The 18,140-nt window shown below is 35.2% G+C and overlaps 1 protein-coding gene and 1 long non-coding RNA gene across 10 annotated transcripts in view; one reads left to right on the top strand and one right to left on the bottom strand.

Moving 5' to 3' along the window:
- Window positions 1–1,118: 1,118 nt before the first annotated feature.
- cdkl5 (cyclin dependent kinase like 5) overlaps window positions 1,119–18,140 on the top strand; it is a 71,271-nt gene continuing 54,249 nt past the window's right edge. For 5 of the 9 annotated variants that reach the window (NM_001145768.2, NM_001130771.2, NM_001442587.1 and 2 more), the window contains exons 1-3: window positions 1,119–1,255; window positions 2,222–2,472; window positions 2,584–2,618. In NM_001145768.2, the coding sequence (NP_001139240.1) occupies window positions 2,409–2,472; window positions 2,584–2,618 (99 nt within the window). In that variant the 5' untranslated portion in view covers window positions 1,119–1,255; window positions 2,222–2,408. Of the gene's footprint in view, window positions 1,868–2,221; window positions 2,473–2,583; window positions 2,619–18,140 lie in introns of all 9 variants that reach the window. The other 4 variants (XM_087272520.1, XM_087272521.1, NM_001442586.1 and 1 more) reach the window with 2 other exon arrangements.
- The window catches only part of LOC147834847 (uncharacterized), a 337,793-nt gene continuing 333,235 nt past the window's right edge, over window positions 13,583–18,140 (bottom strand). Inside the window, exons 2-3 of the long non-coding RNA XR_015502736.1 lie at window positions 15,799–17,629; window positions 13,583–15,750 (exon numbers count right to left, since the gene is read on the bottom strand). This is a non-coding gene — a long non-coding RNA (uncharacterized LOC147834847). The remainder of the gene's footprint in view (window positions 15,751–15,798; window positions 17,630–18,140) is intronic.

Here is an 18,140-nt window from a genome sequence, read left to right on the forward strand (position 1 = left end):
GACCGTTTTATTAAAATATTACTAAAAGGTCTTGCTGGCAAATGGATAAAACATATTATTAAACAGGACACATTGAACGGAAAAAATAAAGCATGTTTTCTTTCTTGTTGTAATGCAAACCCCTTTTTTTATTTATATAACATTGAATTTTTTTAAAAGAAAGGAAAAAACTTAATATCCTTAACCTTTATTGTAAAAATATTATTTATCAATTTAGTTGTAAGTTTTATCTTTAAGTCCATTTTTCAACCATGAATAATCGCTAGATGGCACCATGCGCTTTTCACCAAGAATCACTTCATGCAGTCAGTCTGAGTTTTCAAGTATCCATTCAATTAGTTTATTTCTCTAGGAATAACATTGTTTTTGCATATAATGTAGGCTTAAGAGCGACATATTCCCGCAATCCGCTATTATTCTCTAAAGGCCTAATAATAACTAATAAATATTTTAGATAGATAGATAGATAGATAGATAGATAGATAGATAGATAGATAGATAGATAGATAGATAGATAGATAGATAGATAGATAGATAGATAGATAGATAGATAGATAGATGGCCTAATACATATGCACAATAATATTTCAGTCATAATTTACGAAGTCTCTCTCCTACATGCTGTTCTTTTTCATCTCAGCAGAATAAACAGTGTGATCTGTCTGTTGAATTGATCTTTCAGCTCAACCCACACACGCACACACACACACACACACACACACACACACACACACACACACACACACACACACACAAGAACATCAATTTGGATGCATGCATGTATGAAATGTAACACATCCGAGCAGGAACGCATATTATCATTTCTCAACCGAACCCTTCGCTTCTTCTGGACCATTCTGAAGCTTCCTCCTTCGCGATTGGCCGCAGAGGGGTTTGGTTCGGCCGCTATTGGTGTGAACAGTCCGCCACTCACTCAGCTTGGTGCCTCTTCGCATGGTCGCTCATTTATGAACCCTACTATAGCGAACTTCTGGCTCATTATTATTAACCAGCCAGCTGATTGGACGAACCCTCACGGATAGCAGGAAGCGTCAGCGCGACGTGCTTAACATTCATGAGCCGATCCTTCGCCGTACTGCGGTTGGTAATTTCGCGTTGTTAGGTTGTCAATGGCTCAGAATGAAGGTGGATACTGTTGCAGCTGTGATGATGGGTTACCACTGCAGGTGAAAATGAAAACATCGTTACTTGGCGACGCGAGAGGACAGTTTGCGCATCGTCGTCTTGGATATAAGTGAGTATTCCGCTTGTGGCTCTTTTCCGTTAATGTACAGTATTATCGCTGTGCTTGGTTTCTGCGCTTGATGTTAGATGTTTGTGGCTGTTACATCGCTGATGTGAACGGACAAACACGCACACCTCCTGCCCACACACTCCAGGATACCGAAGTCAGCTGTTGTTAATTATGTCATGCGTTTAAGACAGCATTAATTACGTAAATCGTCTTTATTTTGCCTGGCCACTTTGCATTAATGGTTGTGATTTTTTTTCCCCCCATCATTCTTCATCATGTTTTTTTACTGTTCATTTAAGAGTGGGTGTGAGTGGTGTGGGCTATCAGTCATTTCTTGATACTGTCAGGTAGATAAGATGCTTAAAATAATGATAGAACTTTCATCCACCTACGAATATTTCGAGCGCGCGCACACACACACTTACGCACGCGCATACCGCACAACACATCAGATGCAGACATGCGCCGCTTTTATGCTCAATGCACAAACATACAACGAGATGTCGGCGTCACGACGTGACCTGCGAAACGCATGTGGAAATGCATACGAGTGCTAATGCAACGGGTTCTAGCCATAATTACAGCGCAGATGATACCTGTCGCACAACTGAGGTAACTGAGATGATGTTTTCAATACATTACATCACTGACTTCTGGCTTGGTAAAGGATTCTGTCCTTGTTCACCCACCTGTAATTCTCATTCAGGCTGAGCTGTGTTGTTTTGCTATTCCCAAAACTATTGGGAAATTCATGATGCTGCGTCTTGAAGAACTGTGGCACTTGTTTATTATCACCTCAGACAAACAGAATCATGACAATCCTACACACATCCTGTCACATGTCATTCCATGCACATACATGTAAAATATGCATTAAACCGTGCCACTGATTCGATGCATATGCATGCAAAATATACATTAGATCTGCATGAATGTCTGTTTGACCTCTCTTCTCTTCCTCCTCAGGTGAGCAAGTGTGTGTGCATGCATAGTATACTAGTATGTGTGTGCGTGGATTATGAGAAGAGCATTGTGACCAACCGGGAGCAGTTTTTTGCTGCAATGACCTGTCTGAGCAGCGATTCCTGTCCCGTCCTCTGGCCTTCCGCTCCTCTCAGCCCAGACATGCACCACCTCGGCATCTTTTGACTTCATGAAGATTCCTGACATCGGTAATGTGATGAATAAATTTGAGGTCCTTGGGATTGTAGGAGAGGGTGAGTGCATCTTTTGTAGATATTGTTTGTTAATGAGAAATAAGCATTTTATATAAGATTATAAAATAAGATTTGCAATTCAAACTCTTTTTTTTTTTTGTCATTACCAAGGAGCCTATGGGGTGGTCCTGAAATGCAGACACAAGGTAAGACACGTTTATGCAGAAACCTGTTGGTCAGCATGCTAAGTAGTGCTGAAGAAAGCTCTCTGTAAATATGTTAAGGCTCTGATATACTCAAAGTGATTTTCTCTCAGGTACAAATATCAAAATGACTGCAGTGAGAAGACGGCTTATAAAGAGGTGGTTCACTCAAAACCTTACATTTCCTCATCATGTACTCACACAAGCGATTCTAAACGTTTATGCAATTCTTTCTTCTGTTGAACACTGAACAAGATATTTTGAAAAATGTCAGAAGAAAGCGACATTGACATCTGTAGTAGAATAAAAAAATAATAAGTACAAAAATAAAGTATACATTCCTTTGTTCAACGAGAAAGAAACTCAAAAAGGTTTGGAACAAGTAAATCATGTGAGTAAATGACGACAGAATTTTCATTTTTTGGGTGAACTGTGCCTTTAAGAAAGCATTTTTTGCTTGCGCAATCACTACTCTATTCAAGACACTTCATTATATAGCACATTATGCAGGAAACCACTTCAAAACAAGCAGCTTTACAGTATTAAACATAAAAAACAAGTCAGTTTTGCTTTAAATTAGAATTACACTTCAATTTTTACCCCAGTCATTTTTTTTCTTCTGACCTCAGTAAACAGAGATAATTAACTGGAGAAGATTTTAAGCATCTCTTATTAATCTATAAATGTCAAATCTCTATTTCATTCAAGTTTAAAGGCAGATTTTGGTTTCTAAATGAAAACCATGCAAACAATAAATTAATAATTAAAATACTGTTTTATTGTCAACCATATTAACATCTCACAAATCTGAAGCACAATATCTACGATGATAAATGTGACCCTGGCTCACAAGACTCTTAGCTTATGTTGCACGCCTGCATATTTGGGAATTGCCAAAAATACGCTATATGAGTCAAAATGATTGATTTTTATTTTGTGCCAAAAATCATTAGAATATTAAATAAAGATCATGTTTCGTGAAGACATTTTTTAAAAAACAAATGCATTAGTAATCTGCATTGCTAAGAATAGAATTTGGATTTTCTCAGTATTAATTATTTTTTTTAAGCCTCAGATTCCAGATTTTAAATAGCTACTGTATATCCTTGTCAAATATTGTCCTATCCAAACAAACCATATACCAATAGATAAAAACATATTTATTAAGTGTTCAGAAAGCATATAAATTAGGGCTGCACGATAATGGAAAATTCTAACATCAATATTTTTTTATTTTGCGATATATTTTGAGATATGAATACAATTTCACCAGATGACTTATATATTTCTATTTGGAAAGAATTTACAGTGTAAGATCTATTGGGATGATTCTGCAGTGGGAGTGCATCTCCATAAAATCTAATAAACGACCTATACAATTTTTGGTGTCCCCCGACAGATCTTCGTTTGCAATGCGATTCTGTATTTGCATCCATTGTGAGTATTTTCATGCACATGTTTAGTCAGAGATTGATGAACTAATGTTAACTCTTTGCATCTCCATAAAATCTAATAAACAATCTGTAATCTTTTTTGGGTCCGCCAACACATTTTCGTAGTGGTCTGTGCTATTTGCAGTGCATTTCTGTATTTGCACATGTGAGTATTTTCATGCATAACAATCTATAAATACAGTCAAGAAAGAGATATAACTGAAATAAAGTGTTTTACTGTTTCCCAAGTCAAACAGTATTCATCACTGTCAGAAATAAAGGTTCGTGAGCTGTCACTTGGGGTGGTATCCAAAATGTACACATTTGTACTTAAAGAGTCTACATTGGGACCTCAAAAGTATATATTAGTACCTGAACATTATAGGAAGAACACTTTTTGTACTTTTTAGGTACTATTATGTACCACTGAGGTATTAGTTTGGACTTTTAGGTAAAAATTTGTACCATTTGAAAAGGTACCACCCTAGTAACAGCTACCGTACCTTTATTTCTGAGAGTGAAGCACAGTAACTGAATGATAAGAATAAAAATAATTCTATAAAATGAATCATATTTCCCAGAGATGGGTTGCGGCTGGAAGGGCATCCGCTGCATAAAAAAGTTGGCGGTTCATTCCGCTGTGGCAACTCCAGATTAATAAAGGGACTAAGAGGACAAGAAAATGAATGAATGAAAATGAATCATAGTTAAGAGGCGACGCAGTGGCGCTGTAGGTAGTGCTGTCGCCTCACAGCAAGAAGGTCGCTGGTTTGAGCCTCGTCTGGGTCAGTTGCCGTTTCTGTGTGGAGTTTGCTTGTTCTCCCCACGTTCGCGAGGGATTCCTTCTGATGCTCTGGTTTCTCCTTCAGTCCAAAGACATGCGTAAAAAATGAATTGGGTAGGCTAAACTGTCCGTAGTGTATGAGTGTGTATGGATGTTTCCCAGTGATGTGTTGCAGCTGGAAGTGCATCCGCTGCGTAAAACATGTGCTGGATAAGTTGGCGTCCCCAGATTAATAAAGGGACTAAGCCGAAAAGGTAATGAATGAATGAATAAATCATAGTAAAGGTCACAAACGTTTTTCTTATAGCTTAATATGTTTTAAAATCATTTTGCAATCACAGGCATCAAAAACACATGCAATATTGCAAATATCCTGCAATTTGTTTATTGTGAATGATCACATTGCGATATCGATGGTGAAACAATAAATTGTACAGCCCTAATATAAATCTCAATTTCCAAAAATGTACAGTTATGACAAATATTTCTTAAACTGAGCCACACCCACCTATTAATTAAGCAATCGCAGTAGACCAATAGTTTTCAAACCCCCGAAACAAACTCCAAAACGACTTGACTTTCTGCATAATAGTGTCACCTCAGTTCATTCTTTGATTTCACTTGTAGTATATCAGTGCCTTTATACAGCCTGTTTGATTTATGTTTGCTTGCTTTTTTGAAATGGCATATATGCCCAAACACATGACTTTTTGTTAATATGATCTGTAGAGGTGAGGCTAGTTTCTCATTTAACCGCAAGGGAAAAACTGACTTAACCTTTATGGGCCTTGTGACTGTGACTTTCCCAGAAGAGTTGCGCAACACATTTAAACTCCTTAAGCGGTACATTTGTTGAGAGATTTCTTTTAGAAATATATTTTCAATTGTAATATGGCATGGTTCCCTAGCAACTGGTTCTTTTAAAATTGTGGGTTTCTCCAAATGCATTGCTTGTGGCCTAGTTGGCAGATTTGCTTCATTGTTTGGGAGGCATTTTCAGACAGTCAAATATCGCTAGACTAGCTTAGAATAAGGTAAAAATGGGCGTACTATCAACCAGCAGGAGGTGCTTTTATTGAAATGACTGCCGTGCAGTTGGGAGATGCGGGGTCTTTATTTGTGTCATCCATTATGCAGTGATTTCTGTGTGTTTTAAGCTCTGTATATGCTGAATGCTGCACGCTCATTTAGCCTCTGACATCACTGTTGATGTGTTTGATGGATATACTAAAAACTAAGCATTCAAACTGAATCACTTATAGTTGGAGGCACAATTATTAGCCCTCCTTTGATATTTTTATTATTTATTTATATTTCTCAAGATGTTTAATGGAGCAAATAATCCACTTATTTGAATTGAGAAAATATTTGTTTATGACCACTTTAAAGTGAATTTTATAGACAATCATGGCGTACACAACCATCTCTGGACTTGCTGCATCACAGACACCAATAATTTAACAATTTATAAAAATATTATCACATTCTGGCCATCTGAAGTTAGGTATGGATATTGGGGCTGAACTATATATTGTTTGAGCATCGATATTGCAATGTGTGTATCTGCAATAGTCACATCACAGGATTGGATAATTTATTAAATATTAAAAGATAAAGATATTATAAAAAAATTGTTAAATTATTGAAACATTGATGACTATGTTTGTTTGTTTATTTGACATTTTATTGTTCAGTTTTTGTACCTGAATATAGCTTGACTTCTCAGAAAAATAGAAACGCTGTTTGTTTGTTTATTTATTTATTTATTGCTTGTTATTTTTTCTAGTTTATGCAGACACACTGCATAGAAAAAGACTTGATCACCCCAGTCGGTCTAAATTATTGAAATATATATCGCAGCAAAACAAAATATTGCAATGTCAGATATTTACAATGTTTGTTCCACGCTGCTGTCGCCATGGTTTGGGACTGTTTGCTCTACAGTATTTGGACTTTCAGTAGTAAAATTGAAACCACACTGAACTGAACCAAACTGAACTTAAACTCTGAAAACTGGACTGAGACAGTTTCAATTTACTATAATCTTCTAACTGCTTTGACACAATTTACATTGTAAAAGTGCTTATAGAAATAAATATGAATTGAAAGAAAATTATATATATGTCAATGTCAATTTTATTTATATAGCACTATTAAGCACAACCAGAGGTTGACCAATGTGCTGCACAATACAAATCAAAACAGAGAAAATTAAAAAAAATTATAGCTAAAACTGACAATTTTCATGTATTAAAAGTTTTCAACTTTAACATTTTTTTCAACTTTAAAATAAGCTTTAAAAACAGACAGAGATGAAGCAGATCCAATACAGAGGGGCAGAGCATTCCACAACCTAAGACCAGCTACTGCGCAGGCACGGTCACCTCGGCATTTCAGCCTCGACTTATGGATGCATAACAATCTCTGGTTAAATGACAGAAGAGACCGACCAGGCTGATGCTCAATTAACATGTCTAACAGTTAAGAAGGTGCCATGCCATTTAGAGACTTAAAAACCAAGAGAAGAATTTTAATAGTAACTCGATAGTGCATAGGCAACCAGAGCAAAGAGCGTAAAACTGGTGTAACTGTTAAAAGCCTAGCAGCAGCATTTTGAACTAATATATTGCGATCGTGATTTTTGAAAGTATTACATCGCTTTGTAGACGTTTATTATTACAATATGTTGAGCCCCCCCACACATTTTGATAGAGTGCATTGACCCAGAAGCTGCTTTGTCACACTGAACAAGTGGACGTTTCAAGGTATTTCCCTTTTTTGTCTTCTGGAAAAAGTCTTATTTTAGTGTGGCTGAAATAAAAGCCGTTTTTAACACAATTTAAGGTCAGTATTGAATTATATATATGTTTGATTGACTACAGAACAAACCACTGTTGTCCAATGGCTTGCCTAGTAAACCTAATTAACCTGGTGGTTAAGCCTTTTAAATAATGCTTTAAGCTGAATACTAATATCTTACAAAACAACCAGTGAAATATTATGTACAGTCATCAGGACAAAGATAAAAGAAATTAGCTATCACAATTTAGTTCATGAATTCATTCATTTATTTTCCTTCGGCTTAGTCTCTATTTCAGAGGTCACCACTATGGAATGAACCTCCAACTAATTCAACGTATGTTTTACGCAGCGGATACCTTTTCAGCTGCAACTCATCACTGGGAAACACTCATACAAACTCTTTCACATACACTCATATACTACAGCCATTTTAGTTTATTCAATTCACCTGTAGTGCATGTCTTTGGACCATAGGAAAACCAGAGCACCCAGAGGAAACCCACGCCAACACGGGAATAACATGCAAACGCCACATACTGTAGAAACGTCAACTGGCTCAGTCGAGACACAACCCCTGCCACCTTCTTACTGCGAGGCAACAGTGCTAACCACTAAGCCACCGTTGTTAAAATTATTATGTTTAAAAATCTTCATTAAAGAGAAAATTATTCACACAAGGGCTAATATTTTTTACTTTATCTGTGCGAATAGGAGTTTACACGTCAGATTTAGTTGTGCGCAGATGTTTAAGAACAGATTTGGACACGATGACATCACCGGAATTGAAAATCGAACATTTCTTATGATCAAATCTCTCTGTCTGTTAGGGTTATTTTCATGGTTGCTCTCTGTGTGTCCTGGATGCTGTTGGGATTTGAGTCATGTTTGCCTGGCCAGGATCTGTCTTCACGCCTGGCCAGACAGCAGCAGTGTGGCTCGATGATGAATGACAGTACAGTGCAAAAGCTTGGTTAGGGCTCATTACACTTTAGATTTCACTGACCTCAGCGCACACACCTCAGAGGCAACAATGATACTGTACCATGCACATTCATGTAGCTGCTTTTATCTTTGCAGAAGCATTTGTTCAAAGCCTAAATAAGATGTTTACTCATTTCTATCATTCTGAATGAATATGGTCCAATTTCAAATCATGAAAGTTCAGTTATATGAAACCTAAATATGTTTGATTTAGGGCTGCGCAATATATTGTATCAGCATCGATATTGAAAGGTACACATCATCAATAGTCACATCGCCATGTGCTAGAGAATTGTAATGATTTATTTTTTGTATTTTTTTTAATTATATATTTTTAAGGAACATAAAACCAGTGGGAACAAACAAACAGACAAACAAAAAATAATAATTATATATATATATATATATATATATTACAGTAAAAGGTTGCCAAACATATTCTCGCAATGATGCATAACCTCTTAAATTATGTAAATGTTAAATTATAGATTATTATATTGTCTTTGTGGAGAAAGCCAGCCATTTATTCCATTTCTTTTCAAAATCTCTATTAATAATCGAAGTACATCATTTTTTTCATTTCCTCAACTTCTATTATTTTGAATCATTCATCTTCAGTTGGTGGCTCTTCTTTATTCTATTTCCGGGTATAGCTTTTTACTGGTTACAGAATTGTATTTAATTAGTGTATTTATATGTGATTTATGTGATTGACGCAAAAAATAGTTCTTACTTAGAATTTTTGTCTTGTTTCTAGTCCAAATATCTACATTTTAAAGCGAAAAACAAGATTAATTTACTGGCAGATAATTTAGCTTGTTTTTGAAGTTGAAAACAAAACAATATTTTTCACTTGATCTAAGAGTTTGGACTAGCAAACTAAGAAAAGCAGTTTTTGCATTGTGATTTTTCAATTTCTGTACCTAAATACTGTTAGAAACCTAGGAAACCATTAAATAGCTCTGTTCTTGGGAAACTGTGTTCATATGGCATATTTATTGCAGAAAAATAAAATATAGCATTTTTCCAATATTGTGCAGCCCTAGTTTGTTTACATGAGAGTAAAGGCATATTAACAGATGTATGAATCTGAATAATCTGAATAATCAAATAATGAAATATTTGTGATTAATGATCATAATGCTTGCCCAAAATAATAATCATTTATGATTTTTTAAAAATCATTATACTTTGTCACAGTCCTTAAAAATACTACATTTACCCATTTTTCAGAAAACAAATGTAATACTTAAAAAATCTAATAAAATGTAATATGACATTTGTACGTATTCTAACCTTTTCTTTCATATATTTTAATAAGTTTGATGTTTAATTTTTTCGAACATATATCTGTTGGGTTGTATGAGAATGGCACATTATTTTAGACATATTTTTGCATTTTATTTTTTAGAAAAGTTCTTAAAAACAATAAGTTTTGCATTTAGCACATTTTATTTTATGCAGGAACCCATGTGCAGCATCTAAAAAAAAAATTAAACATGTATTTAGTAATCAATATTTACTAAAGACTGTAAGACTTGTTTTTGTAAGATGTGAAGCATGTAAGCATGCACTTACTTGTAAATCCTAAATTCCGAATTCAGTTGTTTATCTGCTTTTTTTATTATTAATAGGACTATATTATTTATTGGAGGTGATTTTCATGCACATTTTGTCAGTAAAGCCGGTTCCGTAATGAGCAGTAAGTGTCCATCACTGCTTTCAGATGGAGCAAAATTTACTACCACAGAGCCATAGGTCACTGAAAAGCTATGCAAAAATTGCACGTTATTTAATGAGAGCTATGCGATTCTGTGATTGGACAACTGTTTGTGTCTCTTTCAGTGATCTACGGCTCTGTGTTTTTTGTACATTTGAAAGGATGTGAAAATATTACATTTAAAAACATTTCATGTTTTCATTCCAAACTTACTAACATAATAGTCGAGTGTCTGAAATAAATGTTACTGCTAGATGATTTCATAGTCGTGTTATTATTAGTCATGTTGAATCAATAAAAGCAGTGAAATCCTCTGTTTGATTTCCTGGGCCTCTTCTCTCTTGTGGCATGAGAGCGCCCTCTGGCCTTTGGAAAAAATTTACTACTGATCATAGAGCTGTGCTTTCTTGACAAGATGTGCATTACAAGATTTAGCTAAATTGTGATTTCGATTTCATTATGATTTATCATGCAGCACTAAGTGGGATTATTCTAGATCCACACCATCAGTTTTTCCACACCCTTGAGATTTAATTTGGATCTCACAGAATCTTATAATTTGAAGATTTTATATTGAAAGTTTTCAATCAAGTTTTCAGCATGCCATAGAATTGATCATGGAAAGGAAATAAACCAGTCATATTTCCATAAATAATTACGTTCTTCCACTCCAACTTCCCATGCATCATTGTTATGATAATGAAGCAGATAAATTGAGCAGCAAGTAAACTCCTCAGCTCGTGCCAAAACAAAAACCCAGGCTCATGCTTTTAGTAACTGGTCAGTCAGCGCTTTCCCTGCTTCATTAAATACATTACAAATTGCAGCTGAAATGAAGACTGACTGTTTCTTTTTTTGTCGTGTTCTGTCTTGTTTTTCTTTCACCTTTTATTATTCACTAATATAAATATGTCGGCAGGATATTTACAGACATTCAGAATAGCACTTTACACCAGAAGAAACATATGCTAAACTTGTAGTCTGCTACACACCTGAATAACTGTATGATTGAGCGGCACGATGGCTCAGTGGTTAACACTGTCACCTCACAGCAAGTTGCTGGTTAAAGTGCCGGCTGGTCCAGTTGGAATTTCTGTGTGGAGTTTGCATGTTCAGTTCTTCCCATGTTTGCATGGGTTTCTGGTTGCTCTGGTTTCCCACAGTCCAAAGACATGCACTATAGTGAATTGAATAAACTAAATTGGCTGTGGTGTGTGTGTGTGTGGGTGTGTGGGTGTTTTCCAGTACTGGGTTGCGGCTGGATGGGCATTTGCTGCGTAAAACATATGCAGGAATAGTTGGCGGTTCATTGCGCTGTGGCGACCCCTGATAAAGGACTAAGCTGAAAGAAAATGAATAATTAAGTTTTGAAAGCAAGGCTGCGTCGGACCCTTTTTAAAGACTATAGATGACATTTTAGGAATGATTTTTCATGCTGTGTAGAGCCATTGCTTGACTTTGGTTGTAGAACATAATAAATTGAAATACAGTTTGTTCTGGTCATTTATTTTGATTAGATACGCCGCATACCACAAGTGCTATACTGGGAATCTGGAGATTTCTTTATTTAGTTTTTCTTTGCTTGTTTGTGTTTGTCAATATATACTTTTTATTTTACTTTGACTTTGCAATTGAAAATATTTATTTGTATGCTATCACTAGGCCCACACTGCACACACAGAAATCTGCAGATTTTTAGCCCATCATTGAGTCTATTTATTTACTTTATTGAGCCTGTTGTGTAAATGTTTGTTAATGAATAGTTATTCAGTTTTTAAATTCATTTAATTTCAATATTATGGACTAATATGAAAATATTCATATGATTTATTTACAGTACAGTTTGTAAAGTAATATTTACTGTCTTATAGTAGACATAATATTTGGAAGACTTACTTTGTTTACCAAATAAAGTAAATCTAATTGGATTTGCATTGTAAACATCAAATACAAGTTAAAAAGGTATTATTTTTTTTATTTCATATTTTATTTCAAGTTTTTAGTTACGATACTCCCAAAATCACTCCATATACATCTGCGATTACAAATTGCTTTTCAGAAATTGCAAAAAAATGTCAGCAGATTCTGTCTGGCCATAGCTATCACTCAAAAGTCAGTAAGATGTTTATTTTGTCTTATTGTAAAACAATTACAGTCAGCTTCTGTTTGATAAAATAAATGTAGGCTTAATTAAGATAAGAGACTTTACAAAAAGAGTAAAAAATCTTACTAACTCCAAACATTTGGCATTGTAGCCCCTAAAAATGTGTAAATAAATGAGTTAATACGTTGCCATTTTACATTTTTATGTTATTTTTCAAACCCATCCAAACCCTTTACCCATTTGTAAGCAGTACATGTTTAATAATTTAAAAAGGGTAGTCTTATATTAACCAGTAGTATGGAATTTTTATGCACAAACATTATTTGAGACATTAAACCGTATACTTAAATAAGCTTTCTATGAATATTAATTTGAATTCACTCAATAATATCTTCTCGTTTATACCATAGCTATATAAAAGCACTCATTATTAAATTAATTTACAATTTCATGTTGCTTTACTATCATTACATTCAACATTTATACAATTGCCTTTGTTCAAAATCACTTAAAGGGCACAGTTATTTTTAAGATTTAAGTTAAATCTTTTGTGTCTCCAGAATGTGTCTGTAAAGTTTCTGCTTAAAACACTCATCAGATTATTTCTTATACCATACAAAATACTGAGATTTTCTGCTCTGGACACATTGTAGCTGTTTTTGTTGCCTGTGCCTTTAATGCTAGTTCTTCCCACCTACTGTTCCCACGTGCCTGTCAGAGTGTGCCTCAATCTTTGCCTCTGCTGCATCAGATAAACAGCACAGTGACAGACATGAAGGAAGCAGATCTCACATAACTTTTGTGAGAAATATACAGTAAGTCACATAATATACAACCAGTCACACACAATTTCGTTACAAAGTTCACGCACACACACACAGCGTGCGTGTTTACCTTGCATTGTTGATACACGTTAATATCCACTGCTGTTTGGATATCCATAAAGTTAATGTACAAAATAAACCTGATTTAACGTCCCCAATCCAAGATTGAATCGTCTTCTTTTATAATTGTACTCACACGCGGTTGTGGTGATAAAGATGGTAAAATCACTGTAATTCATTCCTAACATGCAAGGTTTTAAATTTGTAAAACTCATTTTTGATCACATTTAATGAATATTGATGATCACAGAGCGCTGAACAGATCTTTTAATCTCAGTTGCTTTGTGCACATCCTGTCTTGTAGATATGATTATACACGTTACTACAGACACATGATAATATGCGGCTGTCAATCAAACTGCACTCCTACGTCACATTGGGCTCAGCCTAAAAGTAGGAGGGATTTATATAAATAATAATATTAACGTCAAGAAATTTAAAAAAGAGACTCATTGTCTTTATATCACTCCAATATGACTGTGGACACACTATACCTACACACAGTTCTGTCCAAACAGCTTACAAATGATGATTTTCATCATAGGTGCCCTTTAAAAACAAATTTACTACAAGTTGTATTAATATTGATTTACGTCAAGTACATACTATTCACATATTTAACCAAGCTTCTATGGCTTTTGTGTGCATCCTGAAGCATCTCTCCTGAAATAAACGAATCAGCGGCACATTTGTGCATTCAAAAGGACCCACTGTCACACATTCACTTAGAGCCTTAATGGAAAAGCACGTATTGTTCAATATTTTAACAGGCACAAATGGAAAAACTTGAAGCTGTTAAGTCTGCTGTGGGGAAAAGCTGAATGTGCATCTGTTGAGTGACTCTTAATACAGCAACTGGAGAGCTGATATGTTGTTATCTACAGTAATAGTCATAGTGGATTTTACTATCTGATTAGCATATCGAGTGAACATGTATGGATGAATAAAGGAGCGAGTAAGTAAACATAACACAGCATTTAATTCATTCATATTTAATGTTTACAATTATTACTTATACAGCAAGACACATTCAGTGTGTCTGGTTTAGTTGCAGTTCCCTAAAAGTATTTTTGAGATCCAAACAATCCAAGCAAGGCTTTAAATAGCTGAGCTCTTCACTCCTCACTGAAAACCCTCTTGTTTCTGGCAATTGGCACTGGCTTCTGTATTGTTTCTCTCAAGTCTACCCAAGTGATGTTATCCCAGTGAGCAGGGGCCATGAAAAGGCTCTTTGTGCGTGACCAAACACAACAAGAACTGCTGTTTGTGCCTGTCTTTGCTCGAGAAATTCTTCTGCACCTTGAATTTAGTCACTTTTGAGTAGTTAAATGGAATATATAGAATAGAAAGCAGTTAAAAAAGTTTACCCAAAGCAATTATTCATCCTGGTGTAGTTCTTGTGCTGTATGTGATTTATTCTCTGTCCGAACACAAAAGGAGAAATTCAGTTTTTTTTTTGGTCAGGTGTTTAAAGGGGTAGTTCACCCAAAACAGGAATTTTGCTGTTAATTTGGCGTCCAACACATAGGTGACTTTTTAAAAGAGTAAAGCACAAAAGAAGATTTTTTAGCTGAAATGGTGGTCCTTAGTTTTTTAAAATTCAAATCAATGGCTGCAAGTGCTTTTAAAGGGGAAGTTTCATGCATTCATTCATGTCTAAAAAGTGTGTGAAAATCACTTGGCATGCTGCTTACTCTCTCAAGCTCAATGTGCTCAGGAGCCTGCACTCTTGTAATTTTAATTGGCAAGATCCTGAAATCTAAGATAATCATTCTGCTATTTGACAGCTGTTTTCATTGTTTCTCAGCGTTCTACTGTTTTAATACTACATCTGAAAATTCGTAAAAATACCATTTTTATAATGTTTTTACTCCAAATTCACCTCACTTCAGTCTAGTGTTTGAAATAAAGCAAACAAATCTGTGCTTCCCTGATAAGATGTGCATGAGAATCGCAGCTTTTTCCAAATCATGATCTCAATTACATTTCAGTGAGTCATGAAGTAGGCATGGGACAATAGGGTTGGGCCGATAGATGATGCCATCGTCCATCGCCGATGGCCGACAGACACCATGATGCTGAGCCGGCATTGTGATTCTCCGCCCCACCCCGTTGCAAATCCGCTCGCGAAAAATACACACTCAGGCCCTGTTTACACTAATAGGTCTTAGTTTTAAATGACATTTTAGAATGAAAACGATCCACTCTGGCGTTTCACCTAGCATTTTTGAGCAGCCCTCCTTCCACACTACCACTTAAACGCACATCACGTTACCACACACACACACAGGCACAGACACAAACACACACACCTTTTCATGCGCTCGAGACAGCATGTCCAGGCGGTCAGCAGGTCAGAGACTGCTTCAATCTTTCGCTTTCACGCTTGTACTTAGTAATTTTAGCGAAAACCCCAGATACTGTTGGCTGGTTCCTGTTGGTTGTGCACCTTTTTTACCAACTAAGTTTGTCGACACCATTATAACAACACAGATCACTGCCTATTCACAAGTCCCATGGAAAAAGTGGTTGACAGGTGGTAATTATGTGTTATGATTTGGTTATGGGTAAAACAAAGACCATGCTGGTTAGGTAGTTAAAACGGTAGGCTACAAATAATTAATTTGTTATGAATTTATTAATTATTCATAATTAACTCACTGCTGCCAATGACGACGATGCCATAGTCCATCGCAATGTTTTATATTAGACATTGTACGATGCCAAATGGGTCGCATTCGCCCAACCCTATGGGACAATAACCGGTTTCAAAGTTTACCATGGGGTGAAGAAGGTTTTAAAACTGCCAAAGTGTTCTGTTTTACCCTTCCTAAGGTATATGTAAGTGTTTTTTTGTTTGTTTGTTTGTTTGGTTGGTTGGTTTTAACATGTTTTGCACAACTATTTGATTTAGTTTTTAGGGCAACCGTATCTCCAGCAGAAACTGAACCTCTACATCAAAAGCTATTGATCCAAAATATTTTAAATGGTGTTTTTTACCAAGACATTTAAAAGGAACTTACTTTTGGAGCAGTAATCACAATACCGTGATATGGTGAAACTGATATTATTATCCAAGGTTATCATACCGACAGAATCAAACACTGGCCCATGCCTACATGCAGCCCTACAAGGATCCACCACTGAAAAAGCCTTGCTGTAGCTCTGATACAGAGCAATGAAAAAAGTGCTGCAGTGTAGGGCTGTGTGATTTAGCCTAAAATCTAAATCTTGATTAATTTAACAATTTAACTCGATTATGGTTAATGAATGATTATTTTACAATATAGTAAGTATAAATCATAACATAATAAGTATGAATTAGCCTTGATAAATTGGGGTCATGTGACTCCACACACAGCAGGGAAAGTAATTGAAAAATTGACCTGGAAAGACTAGATTGATTATAGGTTGTAAATGTCGATTTTGATTACTTTTCGATTAACCACCCAGCCCTACTGCTCTGTTTGGGTGCTTTAAGTGTGTCTGAGGTATTTAGTCTACTGTTATTACAGAATATTGGGTGAAGCTGATTGGTTAGTTCACATAATGCACATCGCAGCTTTCTAAGACACAATAATGTTTTTTGCACAGACCCAAACTTGTAAGTGAGCTTATGATTTTATAGAGGTTGCTGCTCTCAGGCTAAGCACAAGTACTATTTTGATGAACAATAAAACGGATGCATGTTTCATTTTGATTTAGAGGTGTTCGTTTTGTTGACAAGAAACTTGCACTACAGATTCTTGTGAATTTAATAATGAGGCTTACTAAATAATAAAGTTCAGTTTCTTCCTCAGATCAATATTTCACTTAATAAGACCTCAGTTTATTGTCAGGCACCACAGGTATACAGTTGAAGTCAGAAATATTAGCCCCCCTGACTTATTAGCGCCCCTGTTTATTTTTTTCCCCAAATTTCTGTTTAATGGAGGGAATATTGTTTCAGCACATTTCTAAGCATAATAGTTTTAGAAACCTATTTATAATAACTGAATTATTTTACCTTTGTCATAATGACAGTAAATAATATTTGACTTGATATTTTTTAAGACACTTCTGTACAGTTTAAAGTGACATTTAAAGGCTTAACTAGGTTAATAAGGTTAACTAGGCAGTTTAGGGTAATTAGGCAAGTTATTTTATAACGATGGTTTGTTCTGTAGACTATCGGAAAAAAATTTGCTTAAAGGGGCTAATAATTTTGTCCCAAAATTGGTTTTTAGAAAATTTAAAACTGCTTTTATTGTAGCCGAAATAAAACAAATAAGACTTTCTCCAGAAGAAAAAAATATTATCAGACATACTGTAAACATTTCCTTGCTCTGTTAAACATCATTTGGGAAATATTAAAAAAAGAAAAAAAATCAAAAGGGGGCTAATAATTCTGGCTTCAACTGTATGTTTATGTTTTTTGCCTGTACATGTTTTTTTGACTTTCAAAGTGCTGGTAGTCAATGACTTGCATTTTTTTAATGATCAAGGAACACAGTTTTAGCAAAAATTCTTATTTGTTTAATTGAGGAATAAATTGGCCGAGGGTGTGTAAATTGACAGCAAATTTTCATTTTTGAGTGAACGTTCTCTTTTAATAAAAAGATGCAAAACTAATAGAGAATGGAGCGTGTTGTATATTCCATTGTTTTGGAACATACAGAAGGTTTTAAATAAAAACCAAATGTGAATTTATTATTTAATGAAATCCTGATTAACATTTTCTTTAAAGGACACCTATTTCACCTCTTTTACAAGATGTAAGATAAGCCTTTGGTGTCTTCAGAATTTGTCTGTAAAGTTTCAGCTCAAAATATCAGATT

Source organism: Danio rerio, chromosome 11 (assembly GCF_052040795.2).
Source record: "Danio rerio strain M-AB ecotype USA chromosome 11, GRCz13ab, whole genome shotgun sequence".
Classification (NCBI taxonomy): Eukaryota; Metazoa; Chordata; class Actinopteri; order Cypriniformes; family Danionidae; genus Danio; species Danio rerio.